The sequence below is a fragment of the Populus trichocarpa genome, chromosome 2 (genome assembly GCF_000002775.5).
Source record: "Populus trichocarpa isolate Nisqually-1 chromosome 2, P.trichocarpa_v4.1, whole genome shotgun sequence".
NCBI classification, from domain to species: Eukaryota; Viridiplantae; Streptophyta; class Magnoliopsida; order Malpighiales; family Salicaceae; genus Populus; species Populus trichocarpa.
In genome coordinates, this window is record NC_037286.2 from 12,240,278 (window position 1) to 12,266,865 (window position 26,588).

Sequence of the window (26,588 nt, forward strand, 5' to 3'; positions counted from 1 at the left end):
AAAAACAAGGAGGCCTGTGTCGTAACACATTAACATCTTCTACCTATATATAATTTTCCATGACTTTCTTCACTTTTTTTTGTAGTACAACATAAAGTTTTCTCTAGAGCACATGTTCTCTTACCCCTCTTATCAAGGCTTTTAAGGTTATTGGCTCAAGCAACTTTACCACTTTGAGCATCTCCTCATTGAATCTTTTGAAACATATATGTGTAGACACACTCTCTTATTGGGTAACACCAAATAACTTCGTGAAGCTTTTCTTGGCAGGTATGCTGGTGTTGAAGCGTATCACTAGCTTGGCGCAAAGGTCACTGAACCTTTTAATGGAGCCTGGTTCCAAATTATTATACCTGGAATGCGCAGAGCCTCAGAATGTTATAGGGAGGATTTTGTACATTGAGTTTTGTTTTTTGGATGATCAAATCTAAGTTATTATACACATTTTGCACATGCTCTCTCAGGCCAGCAATGCCATCATAGCTGTCCAGACTTATTTTTATAGAACTGTAGGCCATAGAGAGTTGAGTGTTCAATACGTATTTGGACAAGGAAAAACCCTTCACTTGATAAGGGCTGTCGCGAGGGCGTGAGCGACGCGACGTCGTCTGGCGATGGTGGAGGCTACTTTTCGTGCCTCCTGTGTGAGGTGTTGTGTGTTGGAAAGGGTCTTGGATTTAATCATAAAATTATGATTAATGTTTTAGGAGTCGCCACCTAGTATTATGGTCACTAGGAACCTATGGTCTGCGAGAGTCTGAGTAAGGGATTGGTTGTGTAAGGGGAAGACGCATCACCTCCAGTGCACCCTACCTAAGGTAAGCTGCATTGTTGTTTGATTGTTTTTTCTAAGTCGGGTTCTATTCGTTGGTGCTTTCTAAGGCTCAAGGTAGATCTATCTTCATGAGAAAGTCTCTACCCTATCGGGTTAAATTCTAACCGTTCTAAAGTCTGAGTTTTAGCATCGTATTTTTACACCTTGTATCTTTAATACTTGAGGGTGTATTTTATCGTGTAATTTTACACCCTACAAATATTAAAGTCTACATCTAGATCCTAAAAATGATTGGAAAAAGATTTTTGATATTTTGGTCAAATCCTAATGGATGATCATAAACTGGTTATGATATCCATTTTTTGGATTTTCAAAACATGAGAAAGATGCAATCTTTTAATGAAAATATGCTTGGAAAATTTTTAGGATTTGACCGTATGCATGAAAACAAAATATTTTTTTTAAAAGGGAAATTTGATTTAAAAGTTTTTGAGATTTTTTTGAAAATGTTTTGAATTTTTTTTTTTGAAATATTTTGGAGAAAACCGGGTATTTTAATACCGGATTTGTATTTTACAGTGTAAATATACAATCCGATATTATGCAAAATTGGTAGAAAAATAATTGAGAAAATCATAATTTTTTTTGGAATTTTTCATTTTTTTTAAGAAATATATAATATAATATAATATATTAATTAAATATTATTAAAGCATGTGGGCCAGGCCGGCCTAGACAACTGGGCCAAGCCCAAGAACTTTTGGTTGGGCCGATCTCGGCCTAACATATCCTTTTCTTTTTTTGGGCCAGGCCGGACCCAAATGGTCTGGCCCAGGCCCGCATGGTTGCTGGCCCAACCCAGCAACCATGCTAATTAATCATGCTGCATGCAGAACGAGAATTCGTTTTGCATGCAGCAACTTGGTTAGCAGCAATGGAGAGACGACGCTACTTGACGCTGGAGTGCCTAAATGGAGGCCTGGCTGGTCGAGACGGGGAGGGGCTGACGTAAGGACGGTGGCTGAGGCTGTGGCAGAGATGGCGGCCGGTGGCAGAGGAAGCAAAAGAAGAAGAAAACGAGAGGGGCTGCAGAGAGGAGAGAGAAACCGACGGTGGCTCTTGGTGTTCGGTTGGTGGTTGTGTTGGCTTCCTATGGTGGAGCTGATGGTGGGAAGACCGGTGATGAGGGTGGTGGTGGCTGAAACGGCGACGAGAGAGAGGGAGAGAAGAAAAACTGCAGAAACGGGGAAGAAAGGCTGGTTTTTTTCCGACTTTGGACCCGATTTTCTCCTCCCTCAGGCCATGCAATTCACCCCTATTTATAGGAGGTGGAAGAGGGACACTTTGTCTTTAATGGTGCCAAATCGTGGCCTTTGGTTTGGTTGGTAAGCATCTCAACCGTTGGTTCAAAGTGTGCACCTCGAATTGCCAAATTTGACAGTCCAAGGCTGCCCGAGTTGGCTACTTCAGGCCAGTCACTAGAGCAGTTTTCATGTTAATAGGCCTGAACGGATAATACTTGGGGATATAGGGATTTCACGTGGCCATTTTGGTGCATGTGTTGTCAATTTTGGGGGACACACGAGGCATTAAATGCACCTGCAACACTGCTATCCAGGCAGCGTTCACGGGGAAGATGATGAACAGTGACTAGGCAACGCGTCGCCTGGTTTTTTTTTTTTAACGCAAAAAGGGCGCCGTTTTGGGTTAAAATTAGGGATTTTTGCCGATTTTCAATTTAATCCTCCATCTTTCAATAGAATCCATAATTGGCCCTAAACTTTTGATTTAAATCAATTTGGTCCCAGCGTAACTTCAACTTCAGCCCCAGATTTACGCGCGTTTTGCAATATGGTCCTTGGTCTCGGATTTATGCAATTTCGTCCCTAATTGACTATTAAACTTTCAATTTCTTTAATTTGACCCCTGGATTTTGTCAATTAAACCCTTATAGTTTCGCGCCTTTTGCATATTGGTCCTTGTCTGTGAATTTTGTCAATTTAACCCCTAATTGACCCCAAAACTTCAATTTTCTTGCAATTTGGCCCCTAATTTCAATCAATTAACTTGGTAAAAATTAAATTTGGTCTCTTAAAATTCCAATCTTCTCAATTAAGCTCAAATTAGGCTCCTAAACTTAATATTTTACCAATTAAGCCCCAAATAAAATTAATTTGACTCATTTAAAGTATAATTAAGTCCTTGCACTTAATTAAATCCTTCAATTGGACCCAAATTAATTCTTAAACATAATTAAAATTTAATTTAGCCTATGATTAAATCAAATTGACCTATTAAAAATTTAATTATGTCATTGGACTTAATTTTTATGCAAATTTGTCCAATAATCATTTAATTTAACCTTGAATTTGTATTTTTTTTCTCCATTTTTGGGCATAATGGGGTACAATTAGGTCTTGAATTTCCTCCAAAAATTCCAACTTGATTTCCCGGCCTACTTTCTCCACGTTGTCAACCTTTATTTGATTTTTTTATTTTTATTTTGAAAAAAAGTGAATTTTGGGGAATAACCCAGAATTGGGTTATGACAAGGGCTATAGACATTCTATTGGGTATTCTCAAATGCATACCGTCTCTTAGTCTTTTGTGTGTTAGACTCCAAGAAGCCTGTGGATTTTAGCGTGGAACGACATGATTGGTAATTGATGTTCATCCCATGATTGTTTAAAGGGACACATCTAGAGTTCCCACTATGCATGAACGTATCATGATGGTGTAATGACCTCTAGAAGGACTTTGCAAACATTGAGGCAAAACACTCTTTTGGAGGTCATTTTGCCCATAATCCGCATGGTGGTGTAATTGCCTACGAGTGCTAGGAGCAGCCAATACTGGTAGAGCTAGGGCGTTGTGTGTTGCTGAAGGTGCCAAGACTTGTTAGAATGACAAGGCCTGGTTTTGACCTTGGGTTGCCAACACAACCAGAGTGAGGAATTGCACTTAACTGATGAGTTATTGAAGGTCTGGTTGGGTAGAACTGCTTGTGGTAACGGGTAGATCCATCACGTGTTTTGGCCTAAATGTGTCTTGATTATGTGCCACGGAATGACTTGAATATGTAAAAAAAAAGTTTTAGAAACTAATAACTTTTTGATCAGTTTCTCATGGATGACGCCAATTGATGATGTCCTAAAATCCAAGGTGCTTAGAAATAAGACTTATGTGGTTGAATAATATGTTGATTATTTATTTTTAGCAATTTGATTCATTCTTCCTAACCAAGGTGTCTGGTAGCTTGATGTGAAAAACTTAGGTTGGTAGTAGCTGGTAAGTCAAGGTGGCTAGTAGTTGATGCCTGGTAAGCTGGGGTGGTTTGTAGCTGATACTTGCAAAAGGTTTATTTTGATGGATGTGGGAACTCTCAGATGCTCAAGTCAATAACTTTGTAAAGAGAAAAGGTACACTAATATTTTAGAGAGATAATCTCTGAAAATATATCTTAGGTTGCTAGTAGCTGGTAAGCCAAGGTGGCTAGTAGTTGATGCCTGGTAAGCTGGGGTGGTTTGTAGCTGATACTTGCAAAATGTTTATTTTTGATGGATGTGGGGACTTTCAGATGCTTAAGTCAATAACTTTGTAAAGAGAGAAAGTGCAATAATATTTTAGAGAGATAATATCTGAAAATATATATACAAAAAAAATTTATAGCTCATGAATCTTATTATTTTGTGGAGAGGAGAGGCTGAAGTGTCATTTCACCTCTATAAATTAATGTGGTATTTCGAGTTGTATTTCACTCAAAATAATACATACTAGATTAATATAAAATACCGAGGGATCTATGTAGAGGTCCCAAAAAATTTCTAAAAGACTTGCGTGGTGTCTTGAAAATATTTTCAATGAAGTATTGGGCTTAGAGAAGCTGTCTGAGCCTCTTATTAATGAAAAATAAGCAAAGATGCACTATCCTAGCCCAAACACACTGAGCTAGGTGCGTGCTTGAGCCCATGTCGTCATGTCGTTGTTAGGGTGCATTCCTAGCTTCCCAGCTGGGCATGCGCCTAGTACATAGGGTGCTTCGCAATATGCTCGACATGCCAACACCAAGATGCTGGGCATGTGCCCTTAAACGGTTGCCTTGTATTATTTGGGCTCATTATCAATGAGGTCAGCTAGAAGATCGAGTTTACTATTGTGGACTAAGCTTAAAGATTGGCCTGATGAGCAATTGAGTCTAAACAACATGTCTAGGCCTATATTTTATTAAGTTTTAAGTATTTAAGAAGTTTTTTTATACTCATTAAATTTAAGTTTATCGATTAGAAAAATAATATTGCTTTATTGAATCATCTTGAAAAGTTCATAATGCATGATTGTTTCACCAACGCAGGGCTGACGTCAAAAGGCTAGCCTAATGACCTTTTAAAGATGCTGATTTATTTCTTTGTTGTTGACTTTACTTTAGATTGACCAGGAAATTGCTTGGAAATTCTCTCCTTGTACATGACTAATCAGCTAATACCACTCTGCTCCTACAGTTTCAGACCAAGTGATTATCTGGGTGAGAGTTTTAATGGCAACAATAGATGCTGAGATCTCAGAGGAATCAATGTCACTCGCGATTGATGATATAGTGTATGTTGCAGTGGGAAAGGATGTTGGAGAAAGCAAGTCGACTTTGTTATGGGCATTACAGAATTTTTCTATCAAGAAAGTTTGCCTTGTTCATGTTCACCAGCCTGCAAAAATGATCCCCTTGAGTAAGTAAATATGTCAGTTTTGTTTTGTGCGCGAGTAACATGCCATGGAAGAACCAACTTTATGCATATCTGTCTTTTTTAACAATACGCTCCATATTCAATATGTTAACGTTCTTCTGGTGAAGAGTGAAAATTTTGACGCTCGCTATGGATTCTGATCATCCTGATTTTTGGTTTAAAGGTTTTTGATAATGTGTTTGAGCATGTAAATTTTGTTGGATTTTAAAACATGGGTTTCACCCATAGACCTGGATCAAATCAGTCTCTTGCCATACGTTTATTTGTTTTGTTTCTGGTATGCAGTTGGTGGAAATTTCCCAGCTAGCAGACTTGAACAACATGAACTGAGGGAATTCCGTGAACTTGAAAGGAAGATTATGCACAAGGTCTTGGATGATTACCTTCTCTTGTGTCACCGAGCAGCGGTATGCATATTCTTTGTTAACTCTTACTTGTAGGCATTTAAAGTTTATAATAATTTCAGTGCAAATACTGATTGTCCCCGCTTTGTCAGAAATGGCATAAGATTTTCTTTGCTTATGACATTTTTGAGATCTCCTTTGCTTTCAGTTGTTAATAGGACTGAATTGTTGAAACACATAAAACTATGTTCTGGTATCTCCCTAAAAAGGTGAATTAAAAAATTTCTTCCCTTGAAAAGATTGCCCTTCCAAGTGTATCTTTCAAAATTCTGTCAGTGTTTCCAAGAAACTGTAAACATGAACTGCTCACATTAGAAATGAACCCTCAAAACTGATGCATAAAGGCATTTATGACTTTATTTTGAAGGTCCATGCAGAAAAGCTTTACATTGAAAAGGATGACATAGGAAAGGGGATTGTGGAACTCATGTACCAGCACGCTATCAAGAAACTTGTTATGGGTGCAGCTGCTGAAAGACATTATTCAGAGTACAATCCATAACTTTAGCATCGTACTTCATCAAAATCAGATGTCATTGGGAAAAAAAAATCATGTGATGTCTGAATGACTGGATTCTGGATGATGCTCTCTGTAGAGCTAGGTTTTTTTCCGCATGCTGCCTTGATGGATTCCATCATATGAACTGTACCATGCATTTTTTATGCTGATTAGACCAGCGATGAAATCATTGGGAGACAATGCAGAGTATCAGAATAGTCACACTAGAAGATATAAGAAGTAAAGTGCACAAAAACAAAATGGTATAGAGCCTGCAGAAGGGCCACAATTCACATTTGTTCTGGACTTTCTATGTCCTTCACCAGAGTTTCCAGTTTTTATTTTCCTTTTGTTTTCTCCAAATTCTATTATGAAGTAATATGAAATTGCTCATAAATCTGCCTTAAAATTGCAGGGGAATGATGGATCTCCAGTCCAGAAAGGCCAAATATGTCCAACAGTGTGCACCTTCTTCCTGTCAAATTTGGTTTATCTGCAAGGGGCATCTCATACACACAGGGTATGCTTTACAAATATCATGTCAATCTGTTCTGATAGCATTGGGTGTACATGGATGTAATGCAGTCTCAAATAATAATCTATCAGAGTGAATGTACTTCCAAGTTACAGCTGCTTAAAGTACATCCAAGCGACTTGATCGTCTTTAAGTGTCGAATAATGCTGACTGTCATTCTCCCTACACTTACAGGACTTCTACAGATGCATTTGCTGACCTGGATCCTTTTACACTAAATATAAGTGGGGAGATTACTGGACTTGAGCTAGAATTAAGTGAAATTCCCGATATGGAGGAAGAGAGTGATTTACATACTCCTGATGCTTTGGTACTTGGAAACATCTCAATAATGGAATATTAGGCCACATGCACACAATGTTAAACCGGTTCCATTCATATATTGATTATTATGAAATTGTTCTAGCTTTTTCTTTAGGATATTTACTAAACATTTTTCATAGACTCGGTGGTTTGTTTACAGGAACAGAATAGTGTTGAACAACTTTATAAACAATTGGACCGGGCCATGGAGGAGGCTGAAAAGTTTAAGCGAGAAGCATTTGAAGAGTCACTAATTCGAGGGGAAGCTGAAAAGACTTCCATCAAAGCTCTTCGTAAGGTAATTTCTTTGTTCTAAAGCAGTTTTTCTCCTCTTTAATTGAGATGATTATTTTATGCACGACAAACAAGAGCGTAATGTTCACCTCTTAACAAGCAACATACTTGTTTTATCAGAAGTGCCACCACCCAACCACCGTTACATATAAATGGTGGATAAAATCAACTGAAAAATGCTTGTTATTAGGAGTTATTCAAAACTTCTTTCTACTGCATATATATGTTAGTTAACGAAACAATTCAGCCCATGCGATTTGCAAAAACTTGTGTTGTCCCTATGAATTGAAGGACCGGCAAACTCGAAACAGAAGCTTGTATAACCTTTGTGGTCTTATTCAGACCTCTAATAATGTTGTTTCAGGCCAAAGTATTGGGAAGCCTGTATGCCGAGGAGTTAAGGCACAGGAAAGAAACCGAGGAAGCACTAGTAAAAGAAAAACAAGAGCATGGAAGAACGAAGGACCAACGAGATGAAACACATTTGGTTGCCATTGATCAGAGATTATTGTGGGAGACTGATCGTTCAAAATTTGATAATAAGATAAAAGAGTTGGGTGACGAAGTACTTGCTTATGCAGAACAGTGTAAGGAATATGAGGAAGAAAGAGATGAGTTAGTTAAGGAACTTTCAAAAAAGCAAGCAGAAGATGCCTCGAGCATGCATATTCATCAGCTTCTTTCTATCTTCTCTTTGTCAGAGATTGAGGAAGCATCTCGCAATTTTGACCCATCAGTAAAGATCGGAGAAGGTGGGTACGGGAACATTTATAAAGGTTTCCTTCGTCATACCCCAGTAGCTATAAAAATGCTGAACCCAGAAAGCATGCAGGGGCATGCTGTGTTTAAACAGGAGGTAAGAATTCTCGAGATTAATGCGCTATGGTATTTACCGGAATGGTCTGTTTCTTTATCATGCAAGAAGTTACCAAAATTATTTCTGATATACCTATGTATTGGGCTTTTTTATTCGAACATATTTGGAAAATGACAGGCTACCATTTACCTATGGTTCTTTACGGCTCCTTAGGTTGTGGTCTGGCAATCATAAACCTCCTCATGGTATCTGTGTAAAACAAATTTATGGGGACATTTTTTCTGAATTGGAGCTTTATGTTAACACTAATGTTTTGATCAGACTATTGGGCAGAAACAAGGAAGAAGCTGGAAAAAGATATCTCTAAGTTCCAGGCTGTCCATTAATTATTTTATCCTGATGATTTATCTTCTGCAGGCGTTGAACAGATGCATGTTTGCTAGTACTTCATTGTCTAGGAATTTAGCATAGAAAGATTTGGAAATAATAAAGCAAAATTTGATCTGTTGTTTTGTTCAGGTTGATGTATTGAGTAAGTTGAGGCATCCACACCTGGTCACTCTCATCGGAGCCTGCTCTGAAGCTTGTGCTCTAATCTATGAATATCTTCCAAACGGAAACCTTGAAGACCGCCTCAATTGTGAAGGCAACACTCCACCATTGTCATGGCAAGTCCGAATACGCATAGCCACTGAGTTATGCTCTGCCCTAATATTTCTTCATTCCAGTACTCCTACAAGCATTGTGCATGGTGATTTAAAACCTGGAAATGTACTCCTTGATGCCAATCTCTCATGTAAACTCAGTGAGTTTGGAATCTGTCTAGCTGATCACAACACAAGAAACATCACGCAATATCACAAAACTGATCCAGAGGGCACCTTTCTCTACCTGGATCCTCATTTTCTTACAACAGGAGAGTTGTCTCCCAAGTCAGACACTTACGCATTTGGAATCATACTCTTACAGTTGTTGACTGGGAGACCAGAATTTGGCCTGGTAAAGGAAATCAGAGATGTGATAGATGAGGAAAATCTGACCTCCTTGATAGATCCCTTAGCTGGGGATTGGCCATTTGTGCAAGCCATGCAATTGGCTCGTCTGGCTTTGAAATGCTGTCAAATGGAACGAAGCAGCCGCCCTGACCTTGCCTCAGAAGTGTGGAGTGTGCTAGAACCAATGAGAGATTCTTGTGGGCCCTTATCAAGATTCCAGTTTGGTTCTCTACAATGTCAAACGCCTCCGCCTTATTTCATCTGTCCCATTTTACAGGCAATTCCATTACTTTTAATATTTCATTAGCATCAATGGGGTGCTCATCTGTTGGGACTTAATCCTCCCAAGTCCATGAAATTCCAGAAAGTTTCTTCTTTCTTAAGTGCATGTCTCTCTCTCTCTCTCACTCTTCTATCTTAACGTTGCAAATGTTTGCAGGAAGTTATGCAAGATCCTCACATTGCGGCAGATGGATTTACTTATGAAGCAGAGGCTTTGAGAGGCTGGCTGGAGAGCGGCCATGATACATCACCAATGACAAACCTGGAGCTTGAACGCTTTGAACTTATCCCTAACCATGCTCTTCGTTCTGTAATTCAGGAGTGGCTACAACAGCATTAAAATGCCTTCATTCTATATTCAGAGACATGGCTATCCCTAAGCTACGACTTTGCAGTCGGTTATGTTTGAAGTTCCCATTGATGATGCTGGACCCTCAAAATATTAGTTTCATTTATTGCCTTCTAAGTCCTCCATGTCCTTTCTTTTCTTGGTAGTTTCTTTAATGGATTTTAAGTTCCTAACGTGTGTTTGGTGTGCTGTATAAAGATGGACTTGGATTTTACAAGATAAAAATTAATTTTTTTCTTGTTCAAGCTAGGTGGTTTTAGTGGGAAAAAAAGGTACCACAAGTTTGTTCAATTCTTGACAAAAGGCTTCTTATTTATGCAATGACTACTATCTTTCATGTAAAATCAAAAACATTATAAAAGGATCAAAACGAGGAAAAGATTATATATATAAAAAAAAATAACAGGCTTTTGATAGGTTTTACCTGGGTCAATTTGATTGATGAATGGTGACTTAATTTAGGGGTTCATTAGGGACAAGTCCAGGTCTCTAAATCTTGAATAGAGAAGGTTATTCTTGCTTTAAAAATGATTATCATTATAATTTTAAAATTTAATGTAAAAAATTGGTATAAAACAGGTGTAAGTTTTGAGTTGGGTCGATTGTTAACTCAAGTCAATATAAAAATAAAAATAATTATTATCATAGTTTTAAAACTCGACTCTGGGCAAGACTTAGAACACGGGTTGGGAGGGTCAACCTTGGTTGAGTTGGATTAATGTAAACATAAAAATAGTTATTATCATAATTTTAAAACATGACTCGAGGATCGACTCGGGACAAGGCCTAAGTTACGGGTTGTGAGGGTTGATTTGAGTTGATTTAGGTCAACATAAGGATAAAAATAGTTATTATTATAGTTTTAAAACATTATTAGAAGGTCAACTCGATGCAAGATTAGGGTCATGGGTTGAAAGGGTTAACCTGAGTTCACCTAGATAAAGATAAAAACAAAAACATTTATTAACATATTTTTAAAACTCAACTCGAGTTGACCTAGATAAAAATAACAATAAAAGCAACTTTATTTTGACCACAAAAATTCAGAAATACCTGTTTTATCTTATGTCACGAGTTGACCTAGATTTTTTATAGGATCGGGTCTAATCAATATTCCTATATTTTTTTTAAAACTTGAACTAGTTCAGGCTCTAAGTCTTTCAGATCTCAGATTAACCCGCTGAGTCATTCTGGATTTCATAACTAGAGTTATTATAATATTATTAATTTTAATATTCAATATAAATTAAAATAAAAAATAATATTTAATTATTTTTTAAAATATATAAATTTATCAAATAAAATAAATTTTTTCATATTTTACTGTACCAACTACCATGTACAAGTAAGAGAATTAGTACAAGACAAGCAGAGAAATTTTTTGTGCAATCACCTCAGTATTTGAGCACCAGTTGCACAGTTAAAAAGAGAAACCCCTAAAACCCTATCTCCCAAGCATCCACGCTATCCATCCCGTTTCTCAGATTTTCCCAAATCTCCACCGCCCAATGTCCTGGCGTGGCCGTGGTTACGGTGGGCACTTCCATCCAAGCAAGTTACCCCAGAACCAGAAGCCATCAGTTCTTTTCCCAGATGATATATAATTGCGTCTTACCGGACCTGCCAGATTCTCTTTTTGAAACAGATACTAAGAAAAAAGTAGTACAACAAAGATTTCTGGCTCGCTAAGATGTCAGCTTTACAGAATTTTGGAAAAGTTCTCCACACTATCTGCAAGAAAACTCAGGAGAGAATGACATCTAAAAGGCTTCCAAAACGAAAGGTTTTCTGATAGGTTTGGAATAAAGCCATCAAAGAAGCGCCAGCTTTCAGATTACTTGGAGCTCAAGAAAAGTAAATTTCCTCAAGAATTGCTTGTAGGAATGAAAAGGAGAGGTAAAAGAAGTTTAAGTGGAATTTTAAGGAGGAGGATAGAATGTTCAAGGATTTGGAGAAAAACGGAAAGTTATCAGCGAAAAGAAGAGGTTTTGAAGAGTACCATAGTGATGATGATGACGAGGAGGAGGAGGAGGAGGGTTGAAAATCATATACATGTTTAGCAGATAGGAATAGGATGCAAACAAGAGCGATTGACTCAAGCGGTGACCTTACTCTGCAACCAATTAAGGGCATCTTTCAATAACTGGCCGTAAACCAGGACCAAGCTCAGCTTCTGTAACTAGAATTGGGCAGGGGCGGCGACTTGCGCAGCCCCCTCTACCACAAATTATAACGTAGGCTCTCCCGCTTGGGGAGACCTTAGACAAGCACCCCTCCTGAGTGCAATGGAGGTTGCTGTGGGTAAGTATGTCTCATGTTGCTGTGGGTTTCTGCCTTGTACCCGTGCATGCCACTCGTCTGACCTCTTGTTTTTCCTCAATGGGATAGTTAATTAAGTTGAACGCGAAGCCATGCTTCCTTTCGACCCTACTGCACTCTGACAATTATTTCTTGCTCCCAAGTTTGATTTACTGATTGGGAATCAAAACTAACAGTAAGATTACTTGGGACTGGAGACTTGATTTCGTGTTGTGGAGCTAAACACTGATCCGCAGGTCGTGTGGTGCAGCAGCTCCTTACAAATACAGAATGGAGGACCAAACTAGTCTATCATCTCAGGGATCAAGTGTGACAAATTAATGGAAGATATATATTCCCAAGAGTTATAATTCAATTTTTAATTTACGCACAAAAAAAATTATAAGTTGGAATTGATTGATTCTACCATGAAAAAGATCAATATATTTTGATTTTAATGATTTCCTTCCAAGAAAAAGAGTTCTATTTGGATTTTTTTTTGCCTTCAACTTCCATGAAAAATTAAATATGATGTCGAGAAGTTTTTGATATTTGAATTGAGTTTTAGTTTTTACACTGATTTTTTGGATTACTTTAGGAGAAAAAGAGAGTTTAATTGGGTTTTTATTATATCTTATAGGTGTTCAAGGTAAGAAATAATAAATTGGTTTTGGTTCCGAGAATTATCATTTTGTGGAAAGCGCCTCTCATTTTTTTCTTGGTGGGTTTTGGTGAACGAAGTTTTTTATGGTGCAGACATCTCTCAGCTACTCTTTTTTTCATGATTCATTCCTTCTTTGTTAATTCATTTAAGGTAGACCGAGTATACTGATAATATCATTGAATTTTCACAGCCTAAATAGTTTTTTTAATTTAAAAAAAAAATCTTCATACAACTCGTAGGATATCAATACCTTAACAGTATAATTGACACTGCGGTTGAAAAGTACTTTCAAATTTTATTTTAAATTAATATAATTTTTATGTTTTCAAATCAAAATAATTTACTATATCAAAACTAATTTTAAAAAAATAAAAAAATTTACTGGATGATCTAAGCTCATTAGAAGCATAATTGGATTCAGTTCCTGTACTTGCCTAAGTGGCCTCATCCTCTGCAACGACATCATCAAGAGTTAACCTCTCTCTAAATATATCGACTTTAGTGCGGCAAATATTTAGCCATTGGAATGCAACAATGTGAACTTCTTTTTTTGTTAGTATTACAAAGATAAGATACGATCTTTCGACCTTCCCGTAGTAAGAAATCAACTTAATCTTAATAAAATATTAATGTTAAATTAAAAAATCAATACATAAAACCCAACGTTTAGCATTTCATAATTACAAAAAGATTTGATTACTTATGAGATTTTGAATTCGTTGGGTATATTGCTCGTACTGCATGTATCCAGGTAGAGGAACCTGGATGGGATTCAAAGTAATGACCCAAAGTGTGATACTCATATACCAAATCATACACTACTCTTCTATAATCATGAGATACATCTCTGTAAATATCTCATTCCTTCGTGCATCCCACTATAAAATATATGCTCTTTGTCGGCTTAACCAGTTATAATCATCATTTTTATCTTGACAAGTTATGGCATGTAATGCATCACTCATGTCGATGTCGACTGGAATATGTTGTCTGTAGCTGAACTGTCATATTACCTGGTCTGGGCAATGTACCTCGACAATCTCAAAAAATAAATAGTAGGACCACTGATGTCTACATGTCCATCCTGTTAGTGCAAACAACCAAAGCAACTGCCAATCTTTCCTATGAATAAGGCGTCCACATAACTTGTATAATATTAGTTTTTTTAAATATTAAACAACAATAATTTGATGAAGTGTAACGTCTTTTATTAAACAAATGGTTCAAAAAATACATGAATAACATGTTTTTTGTATAGCTTGCTCCGATGAAATGCCAACACATGTGTTGGATTATTTTCAAACACACTACCAACACATTGGATATGTAATTTTAACATGCCCACCTAGCATTAAAAACTAGTCATTTAACCCACGCTAAGCCGAGGGTCTTCTTTTCAAAAAAATATCGGGTATATATGCTGCTTTAATGTGTTTTTTAACATAACAAAATTTAAAGTGTAAATTGAAAAGACAATGCAAGCATCTAACTAAATAAATCGATAACCATTTATGTAAATAAATGAAAAAAAATTGTTAACAATAACTAAAAGAGAAATTGAAAAAATTAAGAAATGAATGCAGATCAAGATATTCAATCACACAAAATGAGACATTCACTCGATTGTGTTCACTAAACTTGTTTACTTAAATCAATAAAAGATAAATTCACATCTTAAAAAACTCATGACCTAAAAGATAAATACAAACAGAAATGACTGAATAAACTCATGTTCTATAAAAATTATGCAAGGTCGAACAAATCGACAATGTTAATTTAAAGTAAATATTTTTTATTTTAAAAAATAAACTTTGTTTATATAAATCAAAAAATAATTATAAATGAATTAGACTAGTTTCTTGAAAAATCAAACACAAACAAAACCATCCTAAAAAGCTTTATATTAAAAAATAACATGCAAAACTGGTGACCTGAATTATGAGATAATGATAGACTCATAGAAAAGAAATTTAAAATAATTACCAAACCAATATTTTTTTCATGAAAAAAATATTTGTAAAATGATAAGATCGTATGAAGTCAAATTGCCAATAAATCAAATGTTCAAAAGATGAATCCATGAAAAAAAAATCTAAAAAAACAAGGGAACAAAAAGTAATTAGATGGAAATAAAAATTTGATTTGATAGGCACTCCACAGTGGTTAATAATTTTTTTAAAAAAAGAAAAAACACTTGAGTATAAAGGCTATTTTGATATGTTTCTTTACATAAAAAAATTATAATTGTGAATCAAAAAGTTTATCCAAACATCCAATAATAATCTATGCAAATAAATAAAAAAAAGTTGTTAATAATAACTAAAAGAGAAAGTGGGAAAAATGAGAGATTGACGTAGTTCAAGATAATTTACTTATTTGTGTCCACTGAACTTGTTTATTAAAAACAATCAAAGATAATACAAATAAAAATACTTATAAAATCGAGTTAATATCTATATGATATTATACATATACATGGTCTATCACCAGTAACATATCTTTGTAAGCAAAGCAAAAATCATCTCTAATTATAATTATTTTTTTTATTAATAATTGCAAAAGCCAAAGGAAATAACCCAATATTTGCATCAAAAGTAACTGCAATTAATAACTTCTCATCATATCGCTCATGCAAAGGTGTGTCATCAACACTGATGAGTGGTTTACAGTATTCGAAACTTTCAACACAAGATCCAAATGACCAAAACATTCTCCCAAAAATCATTGTACTATCATCAAGATTCCCTTTGCACGTCCATTCAACAATTGTTCCAGGATTTGATTCTTTTATTGTCGACAACAACCTTCGTAATTTTTCAAAAGATTTCTCATGTGAACCAAAAGGATGCTCAATGACCTTCTGTTTTGCAACTCATACGTTGTCATATGAAATTTTATATTTGTAATGCAATTTATTTTATCTTGTACGCTTACGACCATCATTGAAAACTTATTCACCACAAGGGTTCATATAGCATTGACAATAAAAATTTGCATCAAATTGATGATGATCTTCTTTGACAAAAGTTGAAACACATGTGATCAACTCTTTTACCTTTTTCATCTCAAATGAATCCGACTTTTAATGGTATCCCCACAAGAATATTACTTATATTCAGGTGCTTGCATAAATTGTAAATGAATAAATATTGAGTTTGATTGTTGGACTCGGTATTCGAGTGAATTTACAATGTGTCATTATTTAACTGCATTAATCAGTTCATTTTTACTACTGAATATTTATCCAACCTCTAACTCAGACCCTCCTAACATACATATATGACTAAGTATCTAATTATTAAAAATAATAAAACTAGACTTATAAGCATCTTCAAATTCAGGAATAGAAGGCATGATTTTATTATCATCAATATCAACTATATTATCTCATTAATTTTTTTAAAAATGATATTATTCTGGTAAATTTAAATTTACTATAATAATTAAAAAAAATTACAATTTTAAAATTATATCCGTACAAGCTCACCAGAACTAATCTCCAGATACAAGGGTGTATTGAAATTAATGAAGCCCACGTGTGATTCCTCCTGTAGTGAGCTGACCAGACATGTGGGGGACCCCCTTTCTTTGCCCTAGTGCCGTATTGCCTCCCGAAAAATCTATGGACTGACCACTCCTTTCAGATCCAGCAACCATAATACGTGCTCCGAGAATATTGGTACACTGCCATTAAAGGGTTAAAAATGTCACTCACAACGCAATAGTTATTTGCAACGTGTATAGGCTTAGGTGGATTTAGGTGGATTTGAACACAGAAGATAAGAATCAGATTATAATTTAATCCAGCCGTCCTATCCGTACTGTCTGCCTATACGGTACTCTCAATCTCTTCGCACAGTTCCCGGCGGTGACCTTTGATTGAAGATGAAAAATACTGTCCCACGCGCTTTGCTTTTTATCACCGCCTTTCCGTTAATAGGTGAAATCATATTTTAAAAACAGCCTCAGCTTCACAGGTTGATTTAGAATTTATTTAATTTGAAACTAGAATTAAATGAGATTTGAAAAAAAATAAAAGAAAGGAAAATCTCAGGAAATTTAATTAAAAATCTAATTTATTCAACATATTAACTATTTTTTTTTCAAAAATAATATCATTTTATTTTATAAAAAAATCAGAAGTTGACTTAGAATAACTCAATAACCTTATTAAATCTATAACTCGAGTCTTAAACTGAGTTGATTACCGGGATAAATTTAAAATGATGGGTGAAACCATCATGGTGGCATGTCACTATTTTGTTGTGACATGATTGGTAAAGTAAATATTTTTAGTGAAAAGAGATCTTATAAATCCATAAACTTTTTTTTTTTGGAATGATCTTAAAATATGAATTCTTTCTCACCCAATCACTTTTATGGATTTAATTGTAGTGAATAATTATATTATGATTTCTCTCCCTTTGGTCTAATTAACAGTATTAAGCATTATTTGATATCATAGTCATTATTGATACAAGGGACCTTAATAGTGTTAATAAATAGAATTATGTGAAGTGAAAATAATAGTATTTAAATATTATATAGACTTCTACTGCACATGGATGTAATATTATTTTTTCAATTCAACAATGAATCAAATTAGCTTTGAACTAATTATTAGTAATTAAATAGTAGATTGTTTCTAGTCTATAATACTATATATTGGTGTGCATTTTTTTATTTTTCTATTTAAATGTCTCTACTTTTTTATATATTAAATGTATGAATCTTTATTTTTTTTAATTAAGCATTAATTTAATAATTATATTAACATATATTTAAATAAAGAGATATTTAAGAATTCATGCACTAAATAAAAAATAACATTAAGGATATTTGAACAGGAAAAAATAATTTAGGCAGTAAATGTATGATAAACTATTCAATTTATACAAGCTACATTAGCTCCAAAACTATGTCCTCCTGTTTGTTTTTGTGTTTCAAAAACGTTTTTGAAAAAATTAAATATTTTTTATTTTTTTCTTTGCTTCAAATTAATATTTTTTTAGTGTTTTCAGATCATTTTGATGTGCTGATGTCAAAAATAATTTTTAAAAATTAAAAAAAATATTATTTTAATACATTTTAAAATAAAAAATACTTTAAAAAACAACCTCAACCATACTTTCAACACCCCAAGGAAAAAACCGCTAATGATATTATGAAATTTCAGGATCGTGGCTGACACGCTCTTAGCAATGCGTTTCATTATACCCACCAACTAAAAGAAAAAAAAAAACAATAAGCATTACCAGCTCAATAACGGTTACCACACGGCGTTTTATAATGTCTCCCTCCTAAAACGACAAGGAGAATTCAAGCTCTCTCTCTCTCTCTCTCTGCGCTTTCACACCTCCTCCTTCTCCTCCCTTTCTCCGCTGAAACCCTAAAAAAACACTTCAAATTATGTAGTTTAAAATGGATACTTATAAAAAGGTATATCTGTTAATAGCTTTGCTAGCTTCAAGCTTTTGTTTGGGATCAGCCGGTGATATAGTTCACCACGACGACGTCGCTCCTAAGCGGCCTGGCTGTGAAAATAACTTCGTTCTGGTAAAGCTTCAAAGAAAAATCCCTAACTTCACTTCGAAGATTTTTTTTCAATTTTTTTTTGTTGATTTCTGTTTGGATGCTGAAAAATTGAAGAGATGAAAGGAAACTGGAGGAAACTGTTTGCTTTTCTGTGGTTGATTTTTGTGATGAATTAGTTTCATTTTTTTATGCGAAGTAGTAGTTACTTTGTTTAGCTTCGCTTGAATTGAATTGTTTAGTTCAATTTTCTGAAGTGTTTTGTTTTAATTTAATTCTTTTTTTCTCTCTCTTGGTTTCTGTTTGGCTGCTGAGAAAATCATGGAAATTGTGTAAACTTGAGTGTTTTATTGATTTTTTAAAAACAGTAACAGTAGTTTCAGAGGATATCCGCTTTATATTGGCTGCTGAGAAAATCATGGAAATTGTGTAAACTTGAGTTTTTTATTGATTTTTTAAAAACAGTAACAGTAGAGTTTCAGAGGATATCCGCTTTATATGCTTCCCACCTTTTTCTGTTTGAATATCAAGAAATAATTTGGAAATAAATATTTTAATTTATTTTGTTAATTTAATTTTAATATTAATTTTATCACAGTTTTGTTCTGCCCTGTTTCTTAGTTATTTCTGTATGGTTCTTGTTTTAATTAATGAGATATTTTGTTATCTAAAAAAATTAATTTTGACAAGCATTTTTTTTGGCTTATTTAATATTGAATTTAGGAATTAAAAATTTTGTGGGATTTTAAGGCAATGTTGTTGGACGTTATTTCTTATTGAATTTTATTTTATAGGTCAAAGTACCAACTTGGATTAATGGCGTAGAAGACATTGAGTATGTTGGTGTCGGTGCTCGTTTTGGTCTCACTTTGGAATCGAAGGAAAAACATGCTAATTTATTTATACTTGCCCTGGCTGACCCTCCTGATTGTTGTAGCAAACCCAAAAATAAGGTTTATTTTTTTTTATTTTTTATCTATTTGTACAGTTCTTCTTGCTCAGGTTTAATTAATTACACAAAATGTTGTTCTTCTATTCATTTTCTTATAAATTGGACTTTCTCGCTGCCTGGTAGCTTTCAGGGGAGATCATATTGGCGCACCGAGGTAACTGTAGCTTCACAACAAAGGCAAATGTTGCCGAAGATGCTGGTGCTTCAGCTATTCTCATCATAAACAACCGGACAGGTATTTGCGTGTAACATTTTGTCATCTTTGTGATTGTATCTGTTCAAAATCCTCTCAATTGACATGCATGCCAATATGCTGCTATGAATAAGATCTCCTGGAGCTTAAGACTGAAATAACTGATCTGTCTAACTCATCATGTTCTGTTTATGTTGATGCATATAAATGTCGTTGCTTTCTTTCTCTTTCTCTCTCAACAGGGTATCTATATCCTTGCTGGTGCTGTTGTTCTTGATATCTGTTCGTTTGTGCTACTGCCAAAAATGCATTTATTCTCTGCTGCTTTTGGCTCTATAAAACTAATACTCTTAGAAGAAATTTATTTCCTCTGAAATGTCTCATCAACTCCCTTCAATATACAGGAGTTTGTGTGGAACTGTACAGCTGTTATCATATTAGAAACATCAGAAGCTGATTTCTTTTCTTCAAAAATGTAAATATTTTGTGAGGAGTGTCACCAAAGTAAATTGGTGAATTCACCATTACCATGGCTTCTTAATGAACAAAAGTTGATGCTGATTATATTTGCATTTTTGGTTTCATGGTTTACTCTTGGAACTTTTTTTTCTGTAGAACTGTTCAAGATGGTTTGTGAAGTCAATGAAACTGATGTAAAGATTGGCATTGCTTCTGTCATGCTCCCACAAGATGCTGGTGCAAGCTTGGAAAAATATTTGACGAGCAGCTCATCAGGTTTGCATTTCTCTATAGTAATGTATTCCCTCATTCCCTTATATCAGTGGCACATTTGGATATGCCTTTTCATTTCTTTGGATGCAATTGTACGTGAAATGGTTGTATCATTATAAAACCTAAACATGAAACCTTGGCTTTCATTTGAATGGGGGTATTCATTTGTTTTCACTTCCATATGTTCCTTTCCAGTTAAAGTGCAGCTATACTCACCACGACGTCCAGTGGTGGATGTTGCAGAAGTGTTCTTATGGCTTATGGCTGTCGGTACCATTTTATGTGCCTCTTACTGGTCTGCATGGAGTGCAAGAGAAGCTGCTATAGAGCAGGATAAGCTATTGAAGGTCATTTTGGGCATCTAGACAGCTAAATTTTTGCAATTCCTGTCAAGTGTGATCCTTGGTGAATTAGATCCCTGATTTTTTTCAAGTGATATGTGGTTGACATTGCGCTTGCAGGATGGTTTGGATGAATTGATTCATATGGATGGTGTCCGTTCCAGTGGTATTGTTAACATCAACACGACATCTGCAATTCTCTTCGTTGTGATCGCTTCTTGTTTCTTAGTTATGCTTTACAAACTTATGTCGTACTGGTTTATCGAGGTTCTGGTGGTTCTGTTTTGCATTGGGGGAGTGGAGGTGGGTCTTCTATATTTTGATGCTCAATTCCTTTTTATTAATGTACCTGCCATCTTTACTTCTTCTTTTTTTTAATGGAGACACAGACATGCATTTGTAAAATAATTTGAGGATTCTCAAATTTATAAGGTGCCATCCTTTATTTCAGGCTTTTGCTGGAAGTTCCAATCAGTCTTTTCTAGAACTATGCTACTCCTTTTTAAACCTGTGTATTCATCCGAGATCTTTCCAAAGGTCTAACCAAATTTTGTCATCACACTTGCTTGCTGTCATGATTATTTTTTACTGGTTTCACATGTGGTCCTTTTAGTTTATGCTTGTCACTGAAATTTAGGTCTAAATTGGTTGCGACTATCTCTTTTTGTTCTATCTTTTTTTCAACTTTTCAAGCCTTTGATACACTACTATTCTACACGATACATTTGTTATGGGCATTAGTTCTTTGGAAGTTGCTTTGTCATTACACCTTTTTATCTATATTCAGTACTAGAATCCATGTATAGTGTTCAGAGAAACACATTTGATCTAAGGTTTCCATGATTTCCAGTTAGTGAGGCATCAAATTGTAGGACTCTATGAGTTGAAAACATCATGTTCTAATAAAACCAATCCATATGGTGCTGTTATTTCGAACTGCTGGAAAGCAATTCAATTTTTCACAAAGGGGAACTGACACAAAAAATGTCAGTGAAAAATTATTCCTCAATGCCTGTCTTATTTCCTTTTCAAACATCAAATAATCAATGTATTGGTGAAACAAGGGCCAATTCTAAGTGCCCAAGTTCCCATACATCTTTCAAACATTTCTTGAAATTGTCGATTCATTTTACTGTGAATGTTGAACCTTGAAATCTCTTCATGTTTATAGGGCTTGCAAACTTGCTTGGCTGCTTTGTTATCATGGTATGTGTATTTTTTTCCCTTTTTCGGCATTTGAACTCCCAACATAATTGTTTGTGTGTTGTGAATTTTTACGTGTGATAGGGACAAGAAGCATAACTTCTTCAAACATTTTTTTTATTTTCCTGTACTGCCTGATTATGTTGGCACTTTGTTTTTAGCTTTCCTATTACTATTGCTTTCTCTCTTATTTATTTAATGAGGGAACTGTTATATGAAAAAATGAAACAGCATTGATCTTTCCAAGTCTTGGACTGTTTTCTTAAGAGCTCATTTTATTGTACCTCAAACAATTGTCCATGTTGATTCTAAAAAGATGATTATCTGCGTGACAACCCTACAGTGTTAACTTGCCACTATTTTTATTCATTCTTGATAAAATTAGTCAGAGGACCATATGCAATTATCATGCATTTTTTTGAAAAGAAAGAAAGAAAAAAATTGGCAACTGCCTTATGCAACATTAGATGTGAGCAGAACAATGAAATTGGGATCTTTTATTTCTTTCAGTACCTACAGTATAAGAATTATGTTATCCTCATTCGGCAACATTACTTGTGTTCTTTTGTTATTTATTCTTCCATTCTTGTCTTTTACTACACTTGTTAAATTCCATCTTTTTTCAAAGCTCGTGTAGAATGTGCAACTGACACCTAACAAATATAGTTTCAGATGGTTTCAACCTGCGGGGGAATCATTTGTTAAAGTTCCCTTCTTTGGAGCTGTCTCGTATCTAACACTGGCAGTCTCTCCTTTCTGCATAGCATTTGCTGTTGTTTGGGCAGTTTTCCGCTCTATCTCCTTTGCCTGGATAGGTCAAGATATCCTTGTAAGACAATTTTTGTTTTTTCCCTGCTCTTCTAGCTTCAGTTCTCTTCATATGTACATAGTTTGGAAGTTTCAGACCATAGAACACAACCACTTGACTGCCTACAGTTTTATCATTACTCTCATATATGGAAAATATGATGTTTGTTTCCCCTCTCTTAAATAGCTCCAGCACTCCACCGTCATCAAGCCAATAATCTCTCTACTATTATTAATCACAGTTTTTAGTTGGAAAGGTGAAAGGGAAATATCATATCTAAATCGGGCACACTCTGATTACATTACTTGCATATTGATGTTAACTAAATATGGAAGCACGTGTGGAATTTGTAGTTAAATATCAGATTTTACCAGTGAAAAACTAACTTGAGGTAATTAAAGATACAACACTTCCATCATTATGGAAAGATTTCCAACCGATTTAGTTTGTTTGTCGTTGTCACTTCAAGTGCTTAATTTGTTTATCTTTTCTTTATCACGTTCTCCATGTCAGTGCAAATTGATTGGAAGAGGCCCTCTAATATTTCTCTTTTTTCCTACATGAACCAGGGTATTGCTCTGATCATTACAGTTCTTCAGATCGTTCGTGTGCCAAATCTCAAGGTGATCATGAGAGAATCCATTCTTTAGTTGTTTATTTTTCCATTGCACAGTTCTAGCGTTACCCTTTTTTGTTTTCATTGTTAGCCTTTCAAGATTATCTAGGTTTGAGTTTGTGGCTGTTGTAACGATATTTGTTAGTTTCTTTGGAAACTTGCTTTTAATCTTTTTCACATCTGTCTTCAACTTAGGGCTATAATTTGCAAGAGGTCATATTCCATTAAAATCTTGGTCAAATTAAAAATCCATGATACAAAGAATTTGATGGCATATAAATTATTAGCTAATACAAAGTACATTATGCTAGAAGATCTTGTTGTACTTGATAAAAAATAGTGAGAAATGCATTTTAACTACTACGGTTACATTATTCAAGATGCTGATTTTGATGTATATTCTTTTCTTTTGGTTAAATTTTTTTTATCATGTTCAGGTTGGAACAATTCTTCTAAGTTGTGCCTTCTTGTATGACATCTTCTGGGTTTTTGTTTCGAAATGGTTGTTCAAGGAGAGTGTTATGATTGTGGTAAGTTGTGGTCCTATGATGAATTTACATCTATTAATGGAAAACGCAAATCTTCATTTCTTTCCTCTTCCCACAGGTGGCTCGTGGTGATAAGAGTGGAGAGGATGGTATACCGATGCTACTGAAAATCCCACGGATGTTTGATCCTTGGGGTGGCTATAGCATAATTGGGTTTGGTGACATCATCTTACCAGGATTGCTTGTAGCTTTTTCATTAAGGTTTGAATCTTAAGCCATGTAACTAACTTGGTTAATGACAGTTTCCCTTAATTCCCTTGAAAATGCAAGTAATCCACTTCAAAAAAAAAAAAACCTATCATTACGGTCAGCTTCCTTCATGTCATGCCTTTTTGGTTTATCTATAATGGGCATGGAATTGATAATTGTTTAGAATGACATAGCCATGATTATGCAGAACACTGATTCTTTAATTGGAATTGTCCGTACTTTCTTCTTTTTATCTGGAGTTGTAAAGCCTTGAAATTATGAGTGTCAAACAAGCCAAATGAGAATTGGAATAGGCTAGGATGCTTGGACCATGAACTATTTATTTGGCCTTTTCTTGTCATCATACTTGTGGATATTTTTACTTCGATATGTTCCACAAAGACTGGGATTTGATATGATGTTTTAACTGTTTACAAGTTCAACATTTCTGGTCATTTTGCAGGTATGACTGGCTTGCGAAGAAGAATCTTCGAGCAGGATACTTCTTGTGGGCAATGACTGCTTATGGTTTAGGTGTGCCAAAGCTTTCACACCATTGTTGTTCATAAAATTTTAGCTCATCATATGTGTTACTCAAGCATGGAAAGCTGATAGTTAAAAGCAACTGATAGAAATCATCATTGGGATGCATATATGAGCCATATTGGCCACCTGTCAAAAGAATTTTAGGGAATTATAGAATTGCATTCAATTCTACTTATGAGGAGGAAATAAAGAAAAATGACATTGAATTCCATGGCTGATACACACGCACACAATAAATTTTGATCAGCACTGAAGGTCAATAAAAGCTACGCATGCATTTGTTGAAGCATATAGAGGCACTTGCAAACAGTTTTCATGCTTCAGAGGTGTTTCAAGAAGTATGATGTATTTTTGCACCCTGAATAAAAAGACAAGATGTTCATATATTTCTGCACTATCTACTATCAGAGATTAAGGCTCCTTCGAGAGATCAAGGTCAATATCCAGTTAAGTATTTGCCAGTATAAATTCTATTAGAATAGGTTGTATAGTTTGAAAAACTAAAGAGTGATTTATAGGATACAAATTTATTTGAAGCAGTATATCAAAACGAATGTTGCTTGTGAATTTGTGGGTATTTTATATTTTTGTAATTCATAGCCACCATCCTCACTGTCCAAGATTTGTTAATTTGCAGGTCTCCTGGTAACATACGTAGCTTTGAACATGATGGATGGGCATGGCCAGCCAGCTTTGCTTTACATTGTTCCATTCACCCTTGGTAAGTAGCCACAACCTAACCATTGGTGAAGCCCATGGGCAACTCCCTTTTAGTGGAGAGGTTTTAGTTAGAAACAAGATTCTACAACCACCCGCTCCAAGTGGAAGTCTTGAAATTACCCCTTCCTGGCAACTATGAAACAAGACTGGCCATTGCTTGCAAGCTTTCACTTGTGGTACTTGCATGAGCACACCCTGGTTTGCAAATTCATGTATTTGGTCAGCTGAAATTAAACGACCCTAAGCAATTGCCTGCTGAACTGAAGGACCCTGAGCAATCCAATTGCCACCTCCTCCATGGAGCAGGGTGCTCAAGACCAGCTAAGCATTTACTCAAAACCATTCCTTGACTAAATCAAACATTGGCCTTTGTTAATCAAGAGTGAATATTGGAAGTTAATCAAGGAATAACTTGGAGTAAAATGCTTAACTGGTCTGCTTCACCAAAAAATAGAAAAAAAAAAGAAGGTAGAAGGAAGGGAAAAGAAAGAAAACCAGGCAAACGGCCTTGATAAGCAGTCCCTTGAGTTCGTCTTGATTGTCAACATGTGTATTAATTCTTTAATCGTGGATGCAGGTACCTTTTTGACGTTGGGAAAGCAAAGAGGAGATCTGAAAGCATTATGGACAATGGGAGAGCCTGAAAGGCCCTGCCGGCACATCCAATTTCAACCCTCTGGATCTTAGTGATACAGGTCTTAAATGCGCGTCATAATTACCTGTACAAGTTGTAGGAGAGCTTGTAATATCTGTTGCCATTAACTGACTGAGAACTGAAGCTAGAGAAAAATTAGTTTTGACTAATTGCAAATGATCTTTTTATCTCAGCTCGGATTCACCAGAAACTTGTACTTGCAACATCACCTTATACATAGGCGCCTGAGCCTCGTGCTGGATTCGATCGTATGATATAGTGAAAATATAGCATTGGTTCCAGGGCCTTTAGACGTTTTGCTTTATCCAACACCTTGCTTTGTTATTGTATCCTCGTATATGTAATCTCATTGTAATTAGGCCACTCTGGGAGTATCTTATTCCAGCATATAATTCTATCCCCTCTTAGGTGTACAATTTGATGAAGCGTAAACTCAATGCAGTATAAAAGATGCAAATCTTGCAATCTGAACGACAAAGAATCATTGCTTCCTACCTGGGTAGTCCTACCATGAATGCTCTCTATTCTACATTTATGAATCGATACGAGGGAGATTGAAATTAAATGATTCAGATCATGCCAGACAAAGTTGTCCCTTA

The 26,588-nt window shown here is 35.3% G+C and overlaps 2 protein-coding genes across 9 annotated transcripts; both read left to right on the plus strand.

Annotated features, from left to right (window-relative positions):
- Positions 1-5,185: 5,185 nt before the first annotated feature.
- On the plus strand, positions 5,186-10,237 carry LOC7494076 (U-box domain-containing protein 33). Of its 7 annotated transcripts, XM_002301323.4 has the most exons (9): positions 5,189-5,496; positions 5,800-5,921; positions 6,286-6,407; positions 6,833-6,937; positions 7,127-7,262; positions 7,416-7,553; positions 7,914-8,405; positions 8,886-9,638; positions 9,801-10,237. In XM_002301323.4, the coding sequence occupies exons 1-9, from the start codon at positions 5,310-5,312 to the stop codon at positions 9,981-9,983; spliced, it is 2,238 nt and encodes a 745-aa protein (XP_002301359.1). In that variant the 5' UTR covers positions 5,189-5,309; the 3' UTR covers positions 9,984-10,237. The 7 variants fall into 7 exon arrangements, with proteins under 7 accessions (XP_024451885.1, XP_024451879.1, XP_002301359.1 ...); XM_024596117.2 differs by lacking the exon at positions 7,914-8,405 and having other exon boundaries at positions 5,186-5,496; XM_024596115.2 differs by lacking the exon at positions 6,286-6,407 and having other exon boundaries at positions 5,347-5,496.
- A 7,995-nt stretch (positions 10,238-18,232) lies between these two features.
- LOC7454825 (signal peptide peptidase-like 4) lies at positions 18,233-26,470 on the plus strand. Of its 2 annotated transcripts, XM_024594947.2 has the most exons (15): positions 18,233-18,510; positions 19,281-19,439; positions 19,562-19,673; positions 20,247-20,366; positions 20,559-20,710; positions 20,825-21,007; positions 21,876-21,910; positions 22,574-22,736; positions 23,285-23,338; positions 23,769-23,861; positions 23,938-24,080; positions 24,532-24,602; positions 25,252-25,335; positions 25,912-26,029; positions 26,163-26,470. In XM_024594947.2, the coding sequence occupies exons 1-14, from the start codon at positions 18,376-18,378 to the stop codon at positions 26,019-26,021; spliced, it is 1,614 nt and encodes a 537-aa protein (XP_024450715.2). In that variant the 5' UTR covers positions 18,233-18,375; the 3' UTR covers positions 26,022-26,029; positions 26,163-26,470. The 2 variants fall into 2 exon arrangements, with proteins under 2 accessions (XP_024450715.2, XP_024450714.2); XM_024594946.2 differs by having other exon boundaries at positions 25,912-26,470.
- Positions 26,471-26,588: the final 118 nt, after the last annotated feature.

What these genes read in the sequence shown, in the direction of transcription:
- LOC7494076 (XM_002301323.4), top strand. Translation starts at nt 5,310, where the DNA reads ATGGCAACAATAGATGCTGAGATCTCAGAGGAATCAATGTCACTCGCG. An exon ending in TACATACTCCTGATGCTTTG is followed by an intron (nt 7,263 to 7,415) that starts GTACTTGGAAAC and finishes GTTTGTTTACAG; the next exon opens with GAACAGAATAGTGTTGAACA. An exon ending in CCATCAAAGCTCTTCGTAAG is followed by an intron (nt 7,554 to 7,913) that starts GTAATTTCTTTG and finishes ATGTTGTTTCAG; the next exon opens with GCCAAAGTATTGGGAAGCCT.
- LOC7454825 (XM_024594946.2), top strand. Translation starts at nt 18,376, where the DNA reads ATGGATACTTATAAAAAGGTATATCTGTTAATAGCTTTGCTAGCTTCA. An exon ending in GTAGCAAACCCAAAAATAAG is followed by an intron (nt 19,440 to 19,561) that starts GTTTATTTTTTT and finishes GCTGCCTGGTAG; the next exon opens with CTTTCAGGGGAGATCATATT. An exon ending in CATCATAAACAACCGGACAG is followed by an intron (nt 19,674 to 20,246) that starts GTATTTGCGTGT and finishes TTTTTTCTGTAG; the next exon opens with AACTGTTCAAGATGGTTTGT.